Source organism: Phaseolus vulgaris, chromosome 1 (genome assembly GCF_051622355.1).
Source record: "Phaseolus vulgaris cultivar YP4 chromosome 1, ASM5162235v1, whole genome shotgun sequence".
NCBI lineage: Eukaryota > Viridiplantae > Streptophyta > Magnoliopsida > Fabales > Fabaceae > Phaseolus > Phaseolus vulgaris.
The window spans coordinates 49,187,710-49,210,592 of NC_143498.1; the positions used below are offsets into that span (position 1 = coordinate 49,187,710).

At 31.8% G+C, this 22,883-nt stretch overlaps 3 protein-coding genes and 1 pseudogene across 4 annotated transcripts; all 4 read right to left on the reverse strand.

The window, feature by feature from the left end:
• Positions 1-970, reverse strand: LOC137814626 (NDR1/HIN1-like protein 10). Its single transcript, XM_068617453.2, has one exon. It carries the CDS (start codon positions 875-877, stop codon positions 194-196), a length of 684 nt encoding a protein of 227 aa, XP_068473554.2. The 5' UTR covers positions 878-970; the 3' UTR covers positions 1-193.
• A 6,747-nt stretch (positions 971-7,717) lies between these two features.
• On the reverse strand, positions 7,718-8,646 carry LOC137814628 (NDR1/HIN1-like protein 10). The gene has a single exon (XM_068617454.2). It carries the CDS (start codon positions 8,538-8,540, stop codon positions 7,857-7,859), a length of 684 nt encoding a protein of 227 aa, XP_068473555.2. The 5' UTR covers positions 8,541-8,646; the 3' UTR covers positions 7,718-7,856.
• A 3,438-nt stretch (positions 8,647-12,084) lies between these two features.
• Positions 12,085-12,983, reverse strand: LOC137814629 (NDR1/HIN1-like protein 10). The gene has a single exon (XM_068617455.2). It carries the CDS (start codon positions 12,865-12,867, stop codon positions 12,256-12,258), a length of 612 nt encoding a protein of 203 aa, XP_068473556.1. The 5' UTR covers positions 12,868-12,983; the 3' UTR covers positions 12,085-12,255.
• Positions 12,984-20,612: 7,629 nt separating this feature from the next.
• Positions 20,613-21,844, reverse strand: LOC137814630 (NDR1/HIN1-like protein 1 pseudogene; annotated as a pseudogene). The gene has a single exon (XR_016523228.1). The product of XR_016523228.1 is annotated as an NDR1/HIN1-like protein 1 pseudogene (transcript).
• Positions 21,845-22,883: the final 1,039 nt, after the last annotated feature.

Here is a 22,883-nt window from a genome sequence, read left to right on the forward strand (position 1 = left end):
TTTAGATACAGAAGCAATTCTACAGGACAAAAAAATATAAATACATATGATTTCAAGAAAACGTATACATCACAGCATAAAGTCAAAGAATGGACAAGATGATGACAAAAGCTACTGAAATGATTATTAAAATATAAAATAATGGTAAAGAAAGAAAAATCGAAAATGAAGATAAGAAATGAAAAAAAGTAGTCTAGTAATCGACGTCGCACTTGGTGGCCTGAAAGAAAGTTAGGGTGCCATTGTTAGGGAAGGGAACCTTGAGGTCACATTTGACCTTGGGTTTGAAGTCACCGGATATGAGATCCCCAAGTCTGTATCTAATCCTGAAGTTGAGCTTCACATAGATGTCGTAAACGCCATCACTCTTGTCTTGGTTCAACTCAGAGATTTGCTCATTGTCTAGTGTCAGCACTCGGGACCCTGAGAAAACAGCGCTCATGGGACTGCTGCTCTTCGTGTACTGCCGGAAGGAGTTCATGTGCGTTATGACATCGTAATTCGAGAACCTGGCATCCTCGTAGAATGCTAATGCCTCTACTTTGTCGTAGTAGATGTTGAGTTTTTTGTTGGGGTTGCGTGCGGTGAAGTTGAGGACCATGTTGTACTGGAGGGTGTTGTTGTTGGTGTTGTACTCGAATTGGGTTAGGTCGGCTTCCGTGACATGGAACTTGAAGGAGCGGGGTTGAACTACCAGCCAGAATATGAGGATTGCGAGGCCAACGATGACGATGAGTGCAACCAGAATCTTCCACAAGATTCCGAAGAGGCAGCAACAGCAGCTTCTGTGGCGTTGAGGGCGGTGGTGTGGTTGCACCGCCGGGGGAATGGCGGGACCGTAATATGCACCGTTCAAGTGGGGTTGCTTATCGGCCATGATTGGTGAATGCAGATTGATAGATGAATGAAGAGAAGTATGTAACAGGGGCTTGGTATGGGGAAAGTGGTGAATATTGTGAGATAGAGAGAAGGGAGTGGCGTGTTATATAGAAAAGCAAGGCATTGAAGATTCTACAGAAAGAACGCGGTGGTAAGTACATGTCCGTGTTGGGCATTTCTGCATTTGGCTTTTCAATTTCTTTTAAAGAAAGAAATCGAAAAATAGCGGATTGTATTGACCGGTAGTTTGATTAAGATTGACCGTGGCAACCACCAAGAACATTCGCACGGAACAAACACATTTTTAAGTTGTCTTGTTAGTTAATGGTTGTGAGGATTATTATACTTATCCAAACAACCACGCTTGATATTGTCATTATGCGTGACCAATTTGTACCACTTAATGATGTCATGTAACAACACAACTGAATAATAATTTAATAAAAGATGAGTATCGGGGTAAAAGTTCCCTATCTTGCAATAATATATGAATCAACAAAAACAAAATTGAACATATAAGGAACATTTCAGGGAGAATGGATATAAGGATTTGTACCTAAAACATTAGCTACCTGGACCTTTTCCACCTACAATATTTGAAATACTCTTTTAATATTATTTTATAATTTCTACACCTTTTTGTCACATGTGATTCTTGTAACAAGAACCTATTTAGAAGCTTCTATGTCATGGAAAATTACTCTCCCTATAAACCTAGGAGAGACAAAGTTACTCTAAAGTTTTATCTTATAGATTTTTCAATCACGTGAACTTCAAAAAACAAAAATAAAAGTGCGATTATCATATAACGATTTCGTCTTTTTTGTGTGTGTATTTTACCACTTTTCTTTTTCTTCACTTTTAATGGCTTCTTTATAAGACCATGGTTCTTCCCTCCTCATCTATCAATGTCATAAACTCATCGATGATATTATATGCACTAAACCAATTTGTATAAACCAAAATATTACTTGTAATACTAACTAAATTAGAGATCATTTTAAAAATTAAAAAAATTTGGTTTCTAAATTAGTTTATATTATATTTTATTATTGTTAAATAGTTTTTAAATTGGTATCTAATTAACAACTAAGGTTTTCGCTACCAAATTGAGAAACTAAATAATTAGTAGTTAAAACTTAGTTGCTAATTAGATACCAATTTAGAAACTATTTAACAATAATAAAAAAATAATATAAACTAATTTAGAAACCAATTCTTTTTTAGTTTCTAAAATAGTCTCTATTTTAGTTTCTATTGTAACTTTGTCTCTAAAAATTGGTTTCTATTTCATGATTTTTGTGTAGTAATGATTATTCCTCCTGGTTGAACTGTTATGATAAACTTAAGATGCTTTAATTATATTATAAAAAAATTATCTTGTCAAATTTCATAATCCTCTTCGTCATCATTAATAAGAATGTTTACCTCATCTCCAACTTTATATTTTTTTCAATCCTTAAAACACATTTTTTAGCTTTACAATTCAACCATTGTTTAATAATATGGTATCACAAAGATATCTTCATCCATTTTGATATATATTACTCAACATATATTCATATTTAAAAGAGATAGTTGAAATTAAAATCCCATATTAATTAGAAGTAGGAAAATGTAAACTAATTTAAAATTACAAATAATTAGTCATTATATTAACTACATTAAAAATTATTTTATAAATTAAAAATTATTATTATCTAAAATAATTTTTATTATTAAAAAATTTTAATATAATTAGATACTATATTTTTAAGTAATTAATTATTATAAAGAATATTTATTTATTTGGACACACTTGTTTTTTTAGTTTCTGATTAAGATATAATTTGAAATCATTTTTAGTCACTTTTAATCTATTTTATAAACTAAATTTTTATTTTCAATTATCATATCATTATAGACTTAAATTTTTAGTCACAATTATCTAAATTTAAATATTGATTTTGGAACAACTAAAATTTATAAAATTATAAACCAACACTACAAGAAAAAATATCCAATTTTTATGAATAATTATTTAAAAAATAAGATTCGTATATAAGTTTATTTATACTCACTAAAATATTTGTAGGAAATATAATTTTTAACTAAAAAATAATGGCCCAATTTTCTATGAATAATTATCTACAAAACGATGTTCACATGTAATTTTATTGTACCTACTGAAATATGTGTAATTTTCTATTAACTTAAAAAAGAATACAAAGATCTCCTACATAGACAAACAACCAGAAACATGAATAATATTACATATATAATCTATAGATAAAGTTGAAAAAAACCTATGGTCACAATCCCAACTTTTTCCTTCCCAATTTTCTAAAACATGACTGCTTCTTCCTCAACTCCATATTTTTTTTATCATCTCCATAAATTTTAAAATTCTCAAAATTATATTTCAATAAAAAAATAAAAATAATGCTTTACTCTGTGAATTATATAATTTAAAATAAAAAATTATAACTTTTAAATAGGTAATCCGAATCTATTTAACACCTCACAAGACCGAATTACATAATTTAAAAATTATTTTAAAAAATAAATCTACGGATTTCAGAAGTAAAAATTAACACTTTCAAATTATGTATTCTAAAATTTATTTAACAATTCGAAGCTTATTTAAAAAAATAAATCTACCGAATTACGTAATTTAAAAATAAAAAATTATTACTTTTAAATTACATAATTTATCTAATATTTAGTTAAATAAGTTCTAAATATAATTTAGTATTGTTAGTTGTTTCATAGGTTATGGATGGCATAATTCGACTTTTTGAAAATTTGTAATTTTTGACTTTCAGATTAAATAATGCATATAGAAAACTATTGTTTTTATTTTTATTTTTTACTAAAGAGTAATTTTGATAATTTTAAAATTTAAGGAGGCTGCTCAAGAAGTGATGGAGGTGCAGAAGGAAGTCCTAAAACATTTGTTCCCAAATTTTCCCAAGTAACCTTCTTTCTAAAATCTGAAACCTAAATCCCCAATCACTGAATGAAGCCCCATTATCGTCGATGATATACGAGAGCTTTGCTTCCAACTGTCTGTGAGAATGTTAAAAGCTTTGATAAATAGCTCCATCGTCGCGCCTTCAACAGTGGCGAGTTGAAGAATCAGAGGATTCAAACGTTGATTCGGAAGGAGACATTTAAGGTGGCCATCATTGAAAAACTACCGTGACAGGTACTGACATTCTTGTTTCTTCTATCAACAAGCATTTGACGAGGACGGGCAGCGGAAGGTAGATGATTGTTTGGATTAGTTTATTTTCTTCGAATATCTAGAGAATTGAGTTGATTGATGTTGTTAGGTGTTGAAATGGAAAAAGGAATCTATTGAATGTTGGAATGGTCTGTAGGGAATCTCAGCTTCGTGGTGGCCGCTTTAGATATACCTATACATAAAAAAATTGTTTCTCTTGCTAGAAATTTTCAAATTTTTTAAGGTTGTTCTGAGATCCCCATAAATGGAAGGTAGTAATGTTTGGTATTACCTTTGTTAATTTTGTTGGCAGTATGAGAACTGATAGAGAAGATATGTTTAGAATGGAGAGATTAATTGAAATATATGATATAGTTTAGAGAGATAAAATTTCTGCTCGGTGCCACTACTTTTAAAATTTTTTTCCTTTTTAATTTTTTCTTGTGAAGTAGTCTATCAGATATCATACCAGAAGACATTGAAATTGACTCTCGAGGTTTGAGTCTTGGTCCTTGTAAGAACATGAACTTTACAAAGCTATTTTCTTAAGCACTCTTACATATTTTGTGATGTGGCTGGGAGTATCACAAATGTTCCCTTTATAAAAAATATAAAAAGATAATTCAAAGCTCATGAGGCCAAGCAAAATATATGGTGTACGTTGTTGTGACCAAAAGTTGAAACCAATGTAATTAATTCTAGATGAGTGCAAGCATAATCCTGGGAAAGATTCCGAATATGTAGCGACAATAACTTCTGCTGCAGTAACGGTAGAGTGGTTTGCCCGGTGAAGGAATGGCCTGATCGTGATGATGGGCATGGTTCAAGAGGGGTTGTTCATCAACCATGTTTGCAGAAGATGAAGAGAATCAGATGTGGGAATTACTGGAGAGAATTATATGGGAATATATACACAGATAGAAAGGGAAAGCTTTCAAGAATTGAACATTCTAATTTCAGTTTGAATGGAACAACGTGCTTGTGATTTGGGAGTACGTGTCCGCGTATTCTATTCACCAACTATTTAAAACTAAATAATACAAATCTTTTATATTTATTTACAACATATATGTATAATGTGTTGTATCATTACTCCTCTGAATAAGTAGAATGCCTCACATCTAAATACTATTAGATCATCTAAGGAGTACATTTGCTAACGAACTTCTGCATACTTAGTAGAATTTATTTTTAAAAACACCCAAATATAAATGAATCACAAGAAAGTATTATGGAAAACCTATAACATTTGACTTTTCACCTATATGAAAACACTAATGATCCAGACATGAAAAACTAGGAGTGGAAAAGGAAACAGAGAGAAAGAGATCGATATGAGGAGGAATGGGTGAAAATAGAGTTTTTTTTTTTCGAAATAAATGTATAAGAGATTATAAAGGGATATTATTTTGTTGGAATAATAATATAAAAAATTAATCATTATTATTATTGTTATTATTATTATTATTATTTATTCTATATTTTTATTATAAAAAACAAACTGTAAAAAGCAAAAAAAAAATATATATATGTTGTGTCATAACTGATGGATTATGTTTATATAACAATCAATCCATTGGGTCGACGATATAGATTATGTGTTATGTTACATTTCAATTAGTTACATATGTTAATGACATAATTAATTATGTTTCGAATTTAAGGTTTATTTTTGTTCTCAATAATAAAGAAATTATACTTGAAGATTTGTATTATACATACATAAATATATATACATAAATATACATACATAAATATATATACATAAATATATATATACATAAATATATATACATAAATATATATATATATATATATATATATATATATATATATGATTCTCCTAAAACCTGTAATAATTCCCTCCCTAATATTTTTTTTACAAAGTAGGTCGAATTAAAAGAAAAATGAGTAACTATAAATGATTTACAAAAAAGGAAATTACACTAAAGATAAAATCAGGACAATAAAAATAGAGATTCAAGAAATCAAAGAAAAGGATAAAAAAGGATGTTATGCCAATGAGATTAAAAAATGTTCCTTCAGAATTCCAAAATATAATGAATAACATATCATCTCCTTTTTCAGAATTTTAATATTTTGACAATGTTTTGATATTTTCAGAATCTATAGAATAACATATAAAACATATGAAAGCCCTTTAAACATTTAATAAAACAAAATGATTTAGTAGTTTAGGCAAAGAAAATGAGCCAATTTCTTCCTGCACCATATCAATTCTAACATGCTGCATCGTATATTTTTTTAAATTTCCAATGGATTTGAAAATCCAAAATAGTAAATATAATTCAAAACTAAAAAAAAAAACATTTTGTAAAAAAAAATCTGAAACACAAAATTAAAAATGCATTCTGGATAAAAATTTCTGGAATAATGTGTTCCAGATATCTAAATTCAAAATATTTCCTTCTGAAATTAATTTTTATATACACCTCTTTTTATTTAAGGTTATTTTCTTTTGAAATAAATTTTTTCACACAAGATACGTACCGAAGAGTCAGCAACAGGAGCTTCTTCCGTGGTGCTGCTTATCAGCCATGCTTGCAGTTGCAGATGAGTGATGAAGCGAAGATATATATTTATATATACTTTGGTGTGGACAATAAATTATCAAAGGAAGAGTGAAGGTGGTGAATTGCACGGGAGTGGTGCGAATTTATATAGAAAGGAAAGGCATTGAAGATTTAATTTTTTATTCATTAATGGAAACAATCAATAGCTTATTGTATTGACGGCTAAGGAAAATTTCATGTCGACTCACTGCCACAACCACGAAGAAACATTCCCAGGTGCATTTATATTTATAGCCTCTTATCCAAAACTGCTACACTTGAACTTTTCGTTACGAGGGCATAACCTTTTTTTTTGCTTCTTTTTTATATATAAAACTTTCTTTTACTTAAATATTCGTTGGTTTTAATTCAAGGTTTATTAATGCATTTATACTCAAATACTAGTTGATGTTGATATTAATGTAATGTTATGTATAGTTGTATTTGCTACTCATCCCTCAGTGGTTCCTTCTTTTCATTCCCTGTATTGATTATTTAGTACTCATTAGAAGTGATCTTGCAAAATATTCTTCAACAAACAACTAACAGTTTTGTATTAGAATGAGTAAAATCTTAATAAAAACTATCTTATTTTTTATAATCATATTTATTTATAAGATTTATAATAAATTATCTGTTTAGGTATTTATCTTGAGATGAAATTATCTAATTTATCGTATATCTTCTTATTTGACCTAAATCCTAAATGAAGTAATTCATTTAGTCTTAATCAATACATTATGAAAACACTGTTAAACTATATTCCTAATACAGTCAGTTAGGATTTTACAACATTATTCTAATTATAAGGAGGTTTCCCTAAATTATACTTCAATATTATGCTGAAATTCATTATTTTTGTATAATTTAAACCTGTTTATCAAGTCGGTCTCAACAAAATATTTCTCTTTTCTTGATTGCAGCATACAACAACTAGAAAAGGATCTTCATCAAGTTCTGATAAATCCAGAGGCCAAAGTGCTGTAAAAAATAATTCAAGAAAAACATGTATGATTTGCAATGTACGTAGGCTAGTACTTAATTAATACCAAAAGACAAATAACCAAAATCAATATATTGCTTGAAAAAAACCCATTATACAGAAAGAAGAAATAAATAAATGACAAAAGAAACACTTAATTTAATTTTGAAAATATAAAATAAGGGAAATTATAGAAAGAAAAATCGAAAATGTATCCCTAGAAATGGATTGAACATTTAGTGGTCTGAAAGAAAGTTAGGGTGCCAATTTTACTCATTGGAACCTTGAGGTGGCATTTGACCTTGGGCTTCAAGTGACGAGATATGACATCCCCGAGCTTGAACCGAATCCTGAAGTAGAGCTTCACATAGATGTCGTAAACGCCATCATTCGTGTCTTGGTTCAACTCAGTGATTTGCTCATTGTCTAGTGTAAGCACTCGGTGCCCTGAGAAAACAGCGCTCATGGGACTGCTGCTCTTCGTGTACTGCCGGAAGGAGTTCATGTGCGTTATGACATCGTAATTCGAGAACCTGGCATCCTCGTAGAATGCTAATGCCTCTACTTTGTCGTAGTAGATGCTGAGTTTTTTGTTGGGGTTGCGTGCGGTGAAGTTGAGGACCATGTTGTAGTGAAGGGTGTTGTTGTTGGTGTTGTATTCAAATTGGGTGAGATCGGCTTCCGTGACATGGAGCTTGAAGGAGCGGGGTTGAACTACCAGCCAGAATATGAGGATTGCGAGGCCAACGAGGACGATGAGTGCAACCAGAATCTTCCACAATATTCCGAAGAGGCAGCAACAACAGCTTCTTCCATGGTGATGGCGGTAGCGTGGTTGCGCCGCCGGAGGAATGGCGGGACCGTAATAGGAGCCGTTCAAGTGGGGTTGCTTATCGACCATGCTTGCAGATGAGTGAATTGAATGAAGTAACAGATGGTGGATAAAGAAATTATGAAGGGAAATTAAAGATGAAGAGAATTAATGTAATATAACTGTGGAGTTGATGTGAATGAAGAAGGAGAAGGGAATGGTGCTTATATATAGAAGGCGTTTGGGAGCACGTGGCACTGTTATATTTATTTATTTACTCATATCATGGAATCTATCAAGAGCGGATTGTATTGACCGAGCAAAGTTGGATGTAGATTGACCGCAGCCACGATTACTAACATTTGTGCGAAAAAAAGGCATTTTTTTTATTGTAGTTGCAGCCTCCTTTAGTTCATTTTCCATACTTGTGTATTACTCTAACACTTTAACTTGTGGGCGTAACCAATGTGTACAAACTTTAACTACAAAACACTAACTTAATAACATGAGCACCATCACAATTTCTTGATCTCATTCCAATTCAGGATCTTTTTCTATCTTTGTTCCTCTTGAGTGTGCATTAAATTGTTTGCATTAAGTTGTGTCACCGTTCTCTTTCCCATAACTCTTCCTACTGTTTTCTAAATTCCGTTTCCAAGTACGTAGATCTGTAGTTTCAAATTTAAACTGATTTATATGGATTCTCATTCATGAATATTGGAATTCTAACTCATAATATTTAATTTGTCCCGATTTCTTATCATAATTCATACAAGATTCTGTTTTTAGTTTCTATTATATATTTATTACTATAACTACACTTCTTTAATATCATTATTTAACGTACTAAAATAATTTAAATGTCTTATCATTATTATAAAGATTCAATTATTAAATGTATTTAATTATTAAATCTCATTCTTATAGTTTGGGTAACCGATCAATCAGAAATATTACTTAAATGGTACCTAAGAGATTGGGTCTCAGCCATAACACAACAATATCCAACAAAACTTATTAAATTCAACCCCTCCCAGATTTCATACATATCGCTTCTATAATATGTTTGTGCACCCTAAAATTCCAATTTTTTAAAAATTAGTTTAAATTAAAACCATAAAGAATATATATACATTAATTTTTGTGTATAATTTATATCCATTGTTGTTTTAAATATTATACTAGAGCATATGACCATATCTTTAGCGGGATAATTTGGCAGCGTCTTAATTGGACATGGTCTTGGTTCATCTTTTGGCTCACGAATTCGTTGGAATCAAGTTTCATCAATCGGAGATATCATGAAATTTTGAGACGAAGTCTTTTTACCGTCAAACTGGTTCATCATTATTAGTTTGTGGGCTCCCTATTATACATGTTCGGCAAATTAATCACAGTGGAACCACTTTGATATTATAATTTTCTTTTACATATCCACCTAATAACCAATTATACTATTATTTTAAAAATTATTTATATTATTTAACTATAAATTTATTAATTATTTTATTTTTTATTAAAATTATCAGTTTTATTTATGGAAATATTATCAAAATTAGTAATTTTTAAAATATTATGCATGTAGATAAGTCATGATACAATTTTATTTCTTTGTCGCTAAAAAAATATAATTTTATTTCAAAAGAAGTATTATTTGCATTACACGGCCTTTAGTATTTTTTAAAGTAAAATCATGTTTTTGTGTTTGGTCATGCTGGTTTTGTGATTATCTAATACAGTTTTTGTGTGAATGAAAAAATATTACAGTAATCAAATATAGTTTTGATGATTAGTTTTAATTTTAATCTATTAATATTTAATTACATTCTTGCAACATTGACATGATCTCAATTTGATTGCATTTAAGGTGAAGTTGTGTATGATGTTACAACTTCAATTGGTCAAGGAAAGGTATATACATTGTCGCCATTACACAATCATTTCTCCTCGTCCAACAAGCTCTCTATCAAATGGCGCATCACTCCTTACAGCGTGTCTTAGCTCCATACATCTTTTCTCACTATCACGCTTTCTACACTCTTCCTACCCAGTTAACGTTGTCGTTGAGAATCCCTCGTTGATGGTTGCCCACCCTAGGGTCTAACCGGATGCCCTCCAGTACCCAATTGAATATGTCGCTACAGTTCCCGATTGCTGATGGTAACGACGTGATGAATGCGATGAGTTATTTCACGAATATTCTCACTTGTAACCATCGAGTTCTCTAAACATTTTTTCTTTCCCCACAATATAATCAAGAACACAAATCAAGAAATGGGTAGGAAATTTGAAGATTGTTTTTGAGAGGAGGATTGGAAATGGGAAGAAAGTTTTAGAAAGATATTTGAGTGTGTAATGAAAACTTAAAAGAGTAAATTTTCAAGATGTTTTGGTTGGACTGTAATAAATATGATTTTATAAAGTCTTATGGGATGAAGGAGGAGTGTATTTGAATGGGAGAAAGAATTTTGAATTTCAACTTGTATTGATGTTACACGATAAATAGTTTCACATTATTATTCTCACAGCATAAATATAATCAGATATAGATATGGATAAAAAAAATTATGGTATTCGATTTTTTAATAAAATTTGAATTTTAATTGTACTAATAAAATATTTTTAAATATATACACTTTTTTAAGATATAAACATGATTGTTATTCTAATTTTAAAAAAAAATATATAATACAATATTTATATTTTTTATAAAAAAATACTATTTGTTCCGTTTTTTTCTTAACAGACAATATATCAACTCATTATACATTCTCATCCCTAACTCAATCTTTAAAAAAAATCGTTAGTAATATTACATGATCCAACAAAGTTTAAACTGACTCAACCTCTTAATTAAAAATCAACAAGTTGCACTCTCTAACCAAATGAATGATAATTTCAATGGATAATGATAGACACTATTATTTTTCTTCACTCCCGAACCACTAATATTATTATTTTATTTTAGAATTGTATTTATATTTATTTTTATTAATTAAATACAATATTTTATTACTAAAAGGGGTTGTGGAGTAAAAGTGTGAAAAAAAAAGTGTCTTAGAGTTATATACATTTTCTTAGAGTTATATACAAATTCTTGATCTTGATGTGACGAGTTTAAAATTAAATATATATAATAAAAAAACGTTTGAAATTAAATAATATAATAAATATTAAAATAATAGCATTAAAAGTTGTAATGGTTTAAAATAGCGGATTTTAAATGTATATTATCCTTTTCAATTTCAATACAGCACCTTAAATTCAACACTTCACTCAAAAAATAAAATAAAATAGATAAAGCATATTTAAGAAACCCAACAAACCCCACACAAAAAACTTCTAAACTCTTATTAGTGTGCAAGGTAGGTCACAAACCAAAACTACAAAACAATACAAGAAAGTACAAGAAAAGTCCAAGCATCTAAGATTGAGAGAGCTACGACTATAAAAACAATAATTGAATTAGTCCAGAAATAGATAACTTTATCCACTTCTGGACCACCCGAAATTAGAGAGAATCCAGACCCCTTAAGTCTTAATAAATATTGAGCTAACAATGTTATAAAATTTATTACATGAAAAAGATACCAGATCCGCTATATATGTACCTAAATACATAAAGGAAAGACTATTATAGTGAAGTACCAAAATAAATATGATTTAAAGAAAAGGTATACATTACAGGATATAGTCAAAGAATGGAAAAAATGATGACAAAAAGCCACTGAAATGATCTCTAAAACATAAAATAACAGTAACGAAAAAAAAATCGAAAATGAAGGGAAGAAATGAAAAAAGTAGTCTAGTAATCGACGTCGCACTTGGTGGTCTGAAAGAAAGTTAGGGTGCCATTGTTAGCGAAGGGAACCTTGAGGTCACATTTGACCTTGGGTTTCAAGTTACCGGATATGTAATCCCCGAGTCTGAATCTAATCCTGAAGTTGAGCTTCACATAGATGTCGTAAACGCCATCACTCTTGTCTTGGTTCAACTCGGAGATTTGCTCATTGTCTAGTGTCAGCACTCGGTGCCCTGAGAAAACAGCGCTCATGGGACTGCTGCTCTTCGTGTATTGCCGGAAGGAGTTCATGTGCGTTATGACATCGTAATTCGAGAACCTGGCATCCTCGTAGAATGCTAATGCCTCTACTTTGTCGTAGTAGATGCTGAGTTTTTTGTTGGGGTTGCGTGCGGTGAAGTTGAGGACCATGTTGTAGTGGAGGGTGTTGTTGTTGGTGTGGTATTCGAATTGGGTGAGATCGGCTTCCGTGACATGGAACTTGAAGGAGCGGGGTTGAACTACCAGCCAGAATATGAGGATTGCGAGGCCAGCGAGGACGATGAGTGCAACCAGAATCTTCCACAAGATTCCGAAGAGGCAGCAACAGCAGTTTCTTTGGCGTTTATCGGCCATGGTTGGTGAAAGAAGATTGATAAATGAATGAAGAGAAAAGGTGTAGGTCGATGTAACTAAAGGGGAAGAGAAGTAGTTGTGAGATGGAGGGAAAGAGGTGAATTGTGAGAACAAAATGGTGCGTGTAGGTATATATAGAGAGAGAGGAAAGATCTTTGAAGCTTGTATGGGAATAACGCGGTTCCCTGAATTTTATTTGGATGCTGATATCTTTGAAGTTTGAATGTTAAGAACGCGTTTAAAGATGGTTTATAGATTCCTGTATGAAATGAATTTATAAATAAATATATATAATAAAGTATAAGTTTAAAATTAAATAAAATGATAAAATATTAAAATAATATTATAATGTGATTGCACAAAAAATATGAATTATCTATATATTCTTATCCAATTTTTATTTATATAGTGATATCTTACACATCACAACCTAATAAATTAATATTTTAATTATACTTTTAATTAAAAATATTATTATATTAAGTTGTCAACTATGTGTTTTATTTTTTAGTGGAAAGAGAATCTTTTCCTTTTATTTTGTACTCAAAAGGAAAGGAATCAGTCAACAGCGGATTGCATTGAGTGGTGCAAAGTTGGATATTCAATGATTGACCGCAAGAAGAAACAGGAAGGAACATTCTTCAGAAGAAAGAAGGAAGAAGGGCATGCATTCTTACAACTTCATATTTATATTTATTTTATTTTTACTGATATTATTTCTGGAAGTCATATGACTAATAATCATCTCAGAACCTTAATCCAACACGATAAGAATTTACTATATTATTTTCAGTATTTATATTTATATACTTATATATATTCGCGTAAATACTTGTTGATATTAACAAATTTTGTCATTTGAATAGATAATTTGTAAATGATACATTTTGTGTATTCCGAATTGAAATACACATTTTTTGATTTTTTGAATTACATTTATATTTCATTTAAATTAATTTTGAGCATAATTAATTTATTTTATAAAGATTTATTTTTATTTAAATACAAATAATTTATTTAATACAAGACGATGTGAGTACAAGCCAATTATATCATAAAAACATGGTTATCGCCTCAAACGCCCCACTAGGCGATAATCATTGTAAGGATAACAAACTACCACAGTATGGGTAATTGTCGATCTAGACATATATGCGTTCGATAACGCAACAACATGCCCAAGTGAGGATGCTCGTGTTATGTGAGAATGATATCTTTGATTCCCATCTCTCGGAAGTGTTTATATATTCATGTCTGATCAATTATGAATTGAATATTATTCATATATTTAATTGAAAAAAAAACTTAAATTGTTCAAATTTTGTGAATTATTTATGTGACATAACCTTATACATGTGAGTTAGTGTAATAATTCCCCATGCGTACCTACAACACATTAACGAATCTTGTACTTTTATCAATAAAAGTTGTGCATCCAACCAAATGCAACAACTAAGCACAAGTTGTGAAATCTCATTTGTGGTGTACGATGTGTTGTGTTAGAAAAGATGGCTTTAAACTAGAGGGGGGTGAATTGTTTAAAGAGGTTTTCGCAAACTTTTCAAAGCTAGAATGAACTTATTTTAGAAACTAATTGAATCAGCAATTCAGTTAGCCAAAACAGCAAGCAAAACTGTAATACTAGAAAAAACAATCGGTTGTTTCTTCGAAACAATCGGTTGTTTATACCAGCAAACAACAAACAAACTGAAATTAAAGAGTTAGGGATAGAGAAATTGTACACAGTTGTTTATACTAGTTCACTCCAAACAAGAGCTACATCTAGTCTTCTCAGAAACCCTGAGGATATCCACTAAGCAATCACCACTTGATCACTTACACCACAACCAAGAGAATGACCTTGAACACCTCAAGAAACACACTCTCCTTGGCCAACACTAAGATTGCTGATCTTGAACACCTCAAGAACACAGAACCAATCTCAACAAAACTCACACACGAATTGTTCAGCAGTTTACAAAGATTACACTTGTTACAGATGAATATCTGAAATCAATACAAGTAGAATCCTATTCAGCACCTTGATTAATCTCTCAACTCTTAAGCAATCTCAGAACTCTTTGAAAAACTCTTAGATTAAAACTTTGTTTTCAAGATTCTTAAAACATAAAACAGTTTTTCAGAATATATCTAAGAATATAGTTTGTTATCAAATCTTAACAAACTCTTAATTGCATTTAAAACAGATTGGTCAAAGCATTTAATGACTGGAGCGTATTCAGTTAAAGCATTTAAAGCTGAGTCAAAGAAAACAGTTTTTCTGTTATGGTTTCAAAACAAACAATCGATTGTTTCCTCGAATCAATTGGTTGTTTTGTTACTTAACAAAATTCACCATTCAAAAACAATTTTCAAATTTTCTCAAAACACCTAAGTGTAAACAATCGGTTGTTTCGACAAAACAATCGGTTGTTTCAACTTAGTTTGAAAAACATTTTGTTTTGTTAAAATTGAGATGCTAATTGCTTTGAGATTTAATCTAAGAGTTGATTACAACATTAAACTACCCCAGAACAAAGCTTAAACCAGCACAACAACATCAAGCAACGCAGAGGCTTCATCATCTTTCAAAGGATTTGGATTCTTCAAAACATTGAACACCACTTGGTTCAACATGTTGGAGATGGATGAAGCTCATCTCTACCTTGCATTGGTGTGTTTGATGTAATTTTTAGGTAGTTTGCTTTGAAGGTTGCAATGTGTCTTAGATGATCCTGTATTTTAGGTTTGTGTGTATTCAAGGTTGCCTTTTGCTGCATGACCCATCCTAGATGCCAAATCAAGGTAGTAAGATCAAGCACATAATGAGGTTAAATGGTTTTGGAAAAGTTTTTTAAAGTTTTCTTAAAAGGTTTGATTCAGTACAAAAATAAATTTGTTTTCTTGAGAAACAATAGGTTTATTTCTGCTCTGTTAAAAGGCTTTTCGAAATTCTGTTAGGGCACCAAAGGTAAAGCTCAGTCTGTTATTTCAATTAAGTTGAGCTGGCATTTTTGTTAACATTTAACCTGTTGTTTTTAGAATCAATATGTTGTTATTATAACTGCTCTGAAACTGCTTTTTGAAAAGTGGTTAAGAACTGTTCTCTATAAAATAAAATGTCTTTCTCACATAAAAGAGAGCTGAGGAATCACAGTTTTAACAGAGATAAAACATTTATTGTTCTTAAAGAACCTTGTGCTGGATGAAGGTGTTGGTACTGTCTTTGAGCAAATAGAACAACAGGTTTATGTTCTTGCAACACAATTTCAGGTGTAATCTTTCCCTTATTCATTCTTGTAATAGGTATAAGTGTTAGTCACTCTTGATAGGGTTTCTTGGAGTGCAAGGTGTGCTGGAATAGTGTTTTTCAGCAGTTTTTGTTGAAGTTCTTGAAGGGTTCAAGAGCTGCTGTGTATGTTGTAATTGATTGTATCTGTTTTAGTGGATTCCACCTTGGAGTAAGGTGAACTGGACGTAGCTCTTGATGAGTGAACCAGTGTAAAAACTCTCTTGTGTTTCTCTTCTCATCCCTGCACTTGTTTCTGGTTTTGCTTAATTCTGTCAAGAACGAAATCTGTTCATTTCAAATCAAATCTGTTAATTCTGGGCTTAACAAAAACCGTTCTTCTTAATCTGGAAAAGTTCTCTAATCATAAACAAAGCTTTTGAATATATGTTTGTAATTGAATTAAGAACCAATAGGTTTCTTCATAAAATTCATGTAAAAGATTCATTGTCTTTAAAACTTTGTGTTGAATAAATTTGATTGTTCTTTTGGTATAGTGTGTGTTCTTCAAAACTGTTAAAAGTGAACCAATCTGATTTAGCTATCTTTCACTATCTGATCTTAATCTCAATCTGGTGCAGTTCTGTTTGTGTTAGACTGTTTTGAAGAACCAATCTGTTCATTCTAAAATCAATCTGTTCTTTTACCCTTGATATACTGAAAACTGTTTGTGTTTGCAAAAATTTTATATGTTCAATTCACCCCTCCCCTCTTGAACTTAGACATTAATAGACCCAACACGATGTACTTCTCGTACACCTTGCGTGACCAACTCTATCGAACGTGAGCACCATGACATTGTCTCAACTTTGTTGTGACATCTCTGGAATCTACCCCAAGTGGCTCGACCAACAAAGATGACGGGTCACACACTTATAAAACTGCCCCCACAATGGGAAAATGTAACAATGTGTATAAATCATCCAGAGTGATATCCATCTTACCAACAGGGTGATGGAAACTGTTGGTGTCGCGGTGCCACTTATAAGACCTTAATTAGCGATATGATAACTAACTTTGCACAATTGAAACAATTTGTTGTTTAGTGTTGTGGCCTCAACTTTGCGATGAGAGAGATCCAAACTTGCTTAACTTGTTTGTGGGAGACCAACTTCAGTTTCCCTCGATCCTCACCCTCTCATAGTCTACAAGTCACGTGAACATCAGAACTCTACAACAAGAACGTATCAGGTCCTCTAGGAAATCCTACTTCACCTTCATCAGGCTCTTCTGTTGCAGATGGTGGAAACACATTACTATCAATGGGAGCGACAATTTATTCTCTATCCTCTATCCCTTCTAGGAAGGACTATCATCAGTCTTGATCTAGTTTGCGCTTGTGATAATGATCCATCTCTACTCCTAATCATATTTATGACAATAAGAATAACAAACATTCAATAACTCTTTTAACGTTAATATATACATTCTATATTATGCATTCGAAAATGTATTTTGGGGTCCAAAAACTAGATTAAACATAGAACCAACGAGAAAAAAAGATACCATAAATGCTTATCTCTTAGATGGCGGTGCAACGACAGAGATGACTAGTGTAGTCCCAACATGCCTTTCCACTCAAGAATGAAAGAAGAAAAATTGGAAGGGATGCAATTAGGAGTGTGTAATGGAAGGTAGAAGAAGAGATGGGGAAAATGAAATAGAAGGTAGGTTAAATATATATAAGGAAGATGTAGTTTGATCTTTCCACAAGCAGTATGGGGGTGCAGTTGAAATTTATGGGGTTGCAGAATGTAGAGTTCCTGTGACTTGTCCTCTGGACCCAATAAGGGAGCCCAAGATAATCCACTCGAGCCCAAGACAACAGCATCGGGGCGGTGAAGACCAAATTAAAGTGCAACAATCGGAGGATGCTGTCTTTTAAATTGGGTCATCAAGTGGCCCAGTTTTAACTGCTATTATTTCAATTCATTTGGTTTCTAGGATGCTGTCTTTCCGAAATTAAAAAGAGAATAAGTAACTCCTACCTATATAAATGGATTTTCAAATGTGCCATTTTTTCTCATTTTTTTCCTCAGATATTATATTATATTATATTATTAAAATGGATACAAGTAGCATCAAATTTATAAAATGTGACAGGAACAAACGAGTCATTTCATATATTAAATGGTTCTTAGTTATTTGCGATACAAATCACATAAATAACCTATAATTATCAATTCAGAATGCTTTCAACTACATATTATTTAGCATAATTAAATGTCTCAATTATCATTCCCTTCTAGGAGCAAACCATACAACTTTCAAGATAATTTCATAATGCGTATTGTTGTTCCAAGGGTCATGATGGGATTGTGAATTTAAAAATAAAAATAAAAACACAAGTCGCTATCATATTTTATTTAGAAAATTACGAAAAAATATCTTTTAAATGTAAGAAAGATATTAACATATAGGTACAGCGATTTTATTAAAACCATTTTTAATTAGATGTTTAAAGTTAATGTAATTCAAAAAATATTTATTTATTCTTTGAATAAAATAAATAAAGCTAGTAGTTAATTATTTATGTTTTAAAAAATTATAAAAACATTTATTTGGTTCAGAGAAAAATATTGACATTGAAAAGTTATGATTACCTAATTTTTATTTTGTAGGAAATTGTTTCGTTTATTAATATTTCTAGTTAACTTTTTAATTATTAAGGCATAATATTAGCATTTAACGTTCTTTAACATTTATAGCTAGAAATATTTTAATGAATATTAACAAAAATGGGAAATATTAATGTAAAGAAGGTATTTAAATAATATATTTGTCATAAACAAATGTGAGATTCAATATGACAATTTATGATTTTATAATATTTAATAACTTCTATATATGATATATGAGATAGAAAACTCACTAGATATTTATTGTGGGTAGGGATTTGAGTTTTTAATTATCAGACAAGTATGTGAGTCATCATGATAATTATAAAAAATATATTTATTAAATTTTGTTTAAATATTACAAAATATATTCAAAATTATTGTTTTCGTAATCCTAAACTTTATTGCTTAGTATATTTATTCTATTATGTTATAAATTTATTAATTTTCATGAAATAGTAGTATAATTTTTAAAGCGTAATAATTAAAAGGCAAATTTTAAATTTAATTTAATCTTATATATAATATTTTGATCTATTTATATAATTATTTATATATTATATAATGTTTTTATTTTTAATTGATATGAGATCTTAACAATAATAATTATAAAAATTAATAGATTTTATATTTATAACATTTTATGATTAACTAAAAACATGTATATCAATAATAAATATCTACAATTTGCTCTGATGAGTTATGGTCTAATAGACAGAAGTTTTAATACTCTAAGAGAACTCATTAGAGTAGAACACCATGATCGTCGATTCATAGTCATTTTGGGAAATATTTGGCACTTGTTTTCAGTCCCCATAGAGCGGAAAAATAAATGTTATTGAATGAAAGAGTGAAATAGTAATATAAGATAAAGAAAGAAGCAATTGAGATAGTTGAGATTTGAGTGAATTGAGCAATATAGGAGTGTGTGACAGAGAGACCATGTGACTGATTACTGTGTCCTGTTAGAAGCAAGCAAAATTCAATAATATACGAGAAAAACGTTCCTCTGTATGGGGGGTGCTAAATTCATAGTGCGTGATGAGCAGTGTATGCAACGTCGTGAGTCGTTATCAAAGTTAAATTAATCTTTATTTTTCTCAACCAAAAAAAATTACATCATATCACTTGCACATGGTCACTGCCTTTGAATGTTGACGAATCAGAGAAGGTTTCTTTAATTCGCACTACCTTGACGGTGCTCAATACCAAATCTGTTCACACACTACTTCTTCCTAACCATGCATGTGTTCTGTTGAGCTGTCCAACTCCAACCCTTATTTTTTCCATTACAATATGCATAAATCAACACAATTAATTGGACTCTATTTGCATCACATTTTGAAAACCCCCTTTTTCACCTCATTTGTAGTAGGCCAGTTAGGTAAAGGGGACTCAAAAACGACAACCACCACCACCATTCCATGTGGAAATACCTTCCACTCATACACCATAATTAACATCTTAACAAAATTTAATTACATAATAAATGCATATTCATGGTGTTATATAGTATTTCCCTTCTTTGTATTTTTATTTAGGCCAGACAAAGGAAGAAGAGGAGGTGTTATCTAATACAATACGCATCTAACGTTTCAGCTATTTCCCCTAATAAAGAAATCACTAAATTAAAAATGAAAAAGGAAAAGTGGCCCCTTTCCAAATTATCACACTTCATTATTCATCCAATAATATACAGAATATGCGGCATATAATACAGATAATAAATTCACATGCATACCCAAGAAACCAGAAGCCAAAGCTCCAGAATTCAAGCCGAATAAAACGAGAATCATACGTGAATATCCTTGAAAGAATATGAAGGAGACAACTTGTTCTTTTATCCAAACTGAATCAACATTTTAATTTACCTCAGTCTGCTTTTGTTACAAATTGTCATTTCGCTTACATATTTATCTCCAACTGCAGTTTTATTCTGTAGCAAAATGTACAATTTCAATTACTGTAACAAAGACGCGCGCGTATGCCTAACGACAAAAGGATCCAGTAATACAGAATAAATACGTAGGTAGAGGATAAGAAGAATACAGGTATAAAGAAAAGAGATACCGTATATGGATAATAGACACTAAATATACCGAGGATCAGAGCAGAGAAGAACATAGGAAGAGAGAATATATAAAGGCAGAAGCAGCGCTGACGTCAAACCCCGACGGTGCAGCGCTGAACCAGTTGATACTTAACGGCGTTATTGCTGAGAGCAATTCCGGTGCTTCGAGGGCCAAAGGTTATGAAAGCAGGGCACCTTACATAGAGGTTGTAGTGGCCAGAGATAAAGGCACCGACCTTCCATCGGACTTTACCGTCAACTTTAACGATGACGAGGACGTTGCCGTTAGTCTGGTCTTGACTGAGGCCAAGGAAGTTGTAGGGCGCGACGGGGACGTTGGTGCCGTAGACGAATGGGGACCAGACGTCTTCTTCCTTGTGACCTTGGTAGGAGGGAGGGATTGAGGTTCGGTACGTGACTTGCTGGCTCCTGTAGGTGACGTAGGTGCTGAGACGGTCGTAGTAGATGCCGATTTTGTCGTTGGGGTTGCGCGAAGACAGAGTCACCTGAAAGCTTGAGGTGAGGAGGTTCGGGATGGTGGCGTTGAATCCGAACACGGTGACGTCCTGGAGGATGAAGGTTGGCTTTGTAGGCTTGAGGATCGCCCAGATTATCAGAACTGTGAGCAACACGATGAACACGAAGATGACTATCCACCAGCATATGCGTTTGAAGAGTTTGTGCTTCTTTCCCTTGTGGTGGTGGCACTCCTTCACCGACATGGTTGCTGTGGTTGAAGCTGGAGATAAGTGAGAGTAGGTTCCGTGAGGAAATGATGAGAAGATAGAAGTGAGAGGGGTTGGAAGTTTGTTACTTTAAGGTGTTAATTTATTTATAAATAAATATTAGTGATGATGAGTTTGAAATGATATGGTAGGTCGTGTTACATGATAGAGGATTATTATATTGGGTCACTGTTCATGGTTTGAGGTTAATTAATTTGCCACCTCGTCATCATGTACTTATACGAAGTCAGCGCGTGATTGATTCTTTTTTTCATTCTTCATTTTTTGGATTAGAAGTTGCCGAATACTAAATAAATGTCACGTCCTTATAACACAGGTTCGATTAACCAAATGATGTTACTGTCATTGGTTCCTTATTTCCGAACCGTTATCTTCCTCTAAAGCAATTTGTCCCTGGCTTGGTTCCATATGGTGGAACATACGCGGGCTGTGGAAGGATTTTTCAGGATTCTTCTGCAACCTTCCTTCACGTCTTTTGTGCATAACTTAAGCTCGTATACTGCTATTGTGACTTAGTTATGGACGGTCTTATAGATCGGTGAGAAATACATCTTTAGTTTCAAATAAAATTTAGCGAACAATTAGGTGTGTTAAAAACACTCTTTTTAAGATAGTTTAGAAAGGGAGAATTAACAAATTTTGCATTGAAAAGGACTCCCCTGGCCTCCTTTGTCCTGTTAGCCGGAGGGGGTGTTCTTTATCCCACCCTTACCATAACATTGTTCGGTCCATAGAAATGGTATGCCAAAATAATTGGGAAATTATGATCATTCATGGCCTACAAGAAAGGAATCAGAATATTGCTGACTTGTTAACGAGTTATTTTCACACAATGTTTTAGAATTGCTTCTTAATAAATGCTTGTGGCTCCCTCTGTTTGTGACTTGGTTGTTGGTGTGTATGATTTCTTATTTCCGGAGCAGAGAGCTGGAGCATAACAGATAAGCTTATTTACTAAAATTATGAGTACTGAAATCAGTAAATTTTAAATGATTTTATTATTTTATAAACAAGAATTAAAATTAAGCAACAACTATTCTGCATACTTTTCATTTTTTCTTTTGATGTATGATGATGTTTAAAGAAAAATGTGGAAAGTTGATGACGATCTCGTTCATGTCCTATAAATGGATGTTTCCTGCAACACGTATTACCAGGACCCACTTCTCATGACACAAATGCTCCCAGCTCAGCCACACCGACCATCCGTTGGTTTTTCTTAACGAGTTTTGAGCAAAGGCATAAAGCCTTTTATAGCTTAATTAGTGCGGATCAAGGAAAAAGAAGCCATG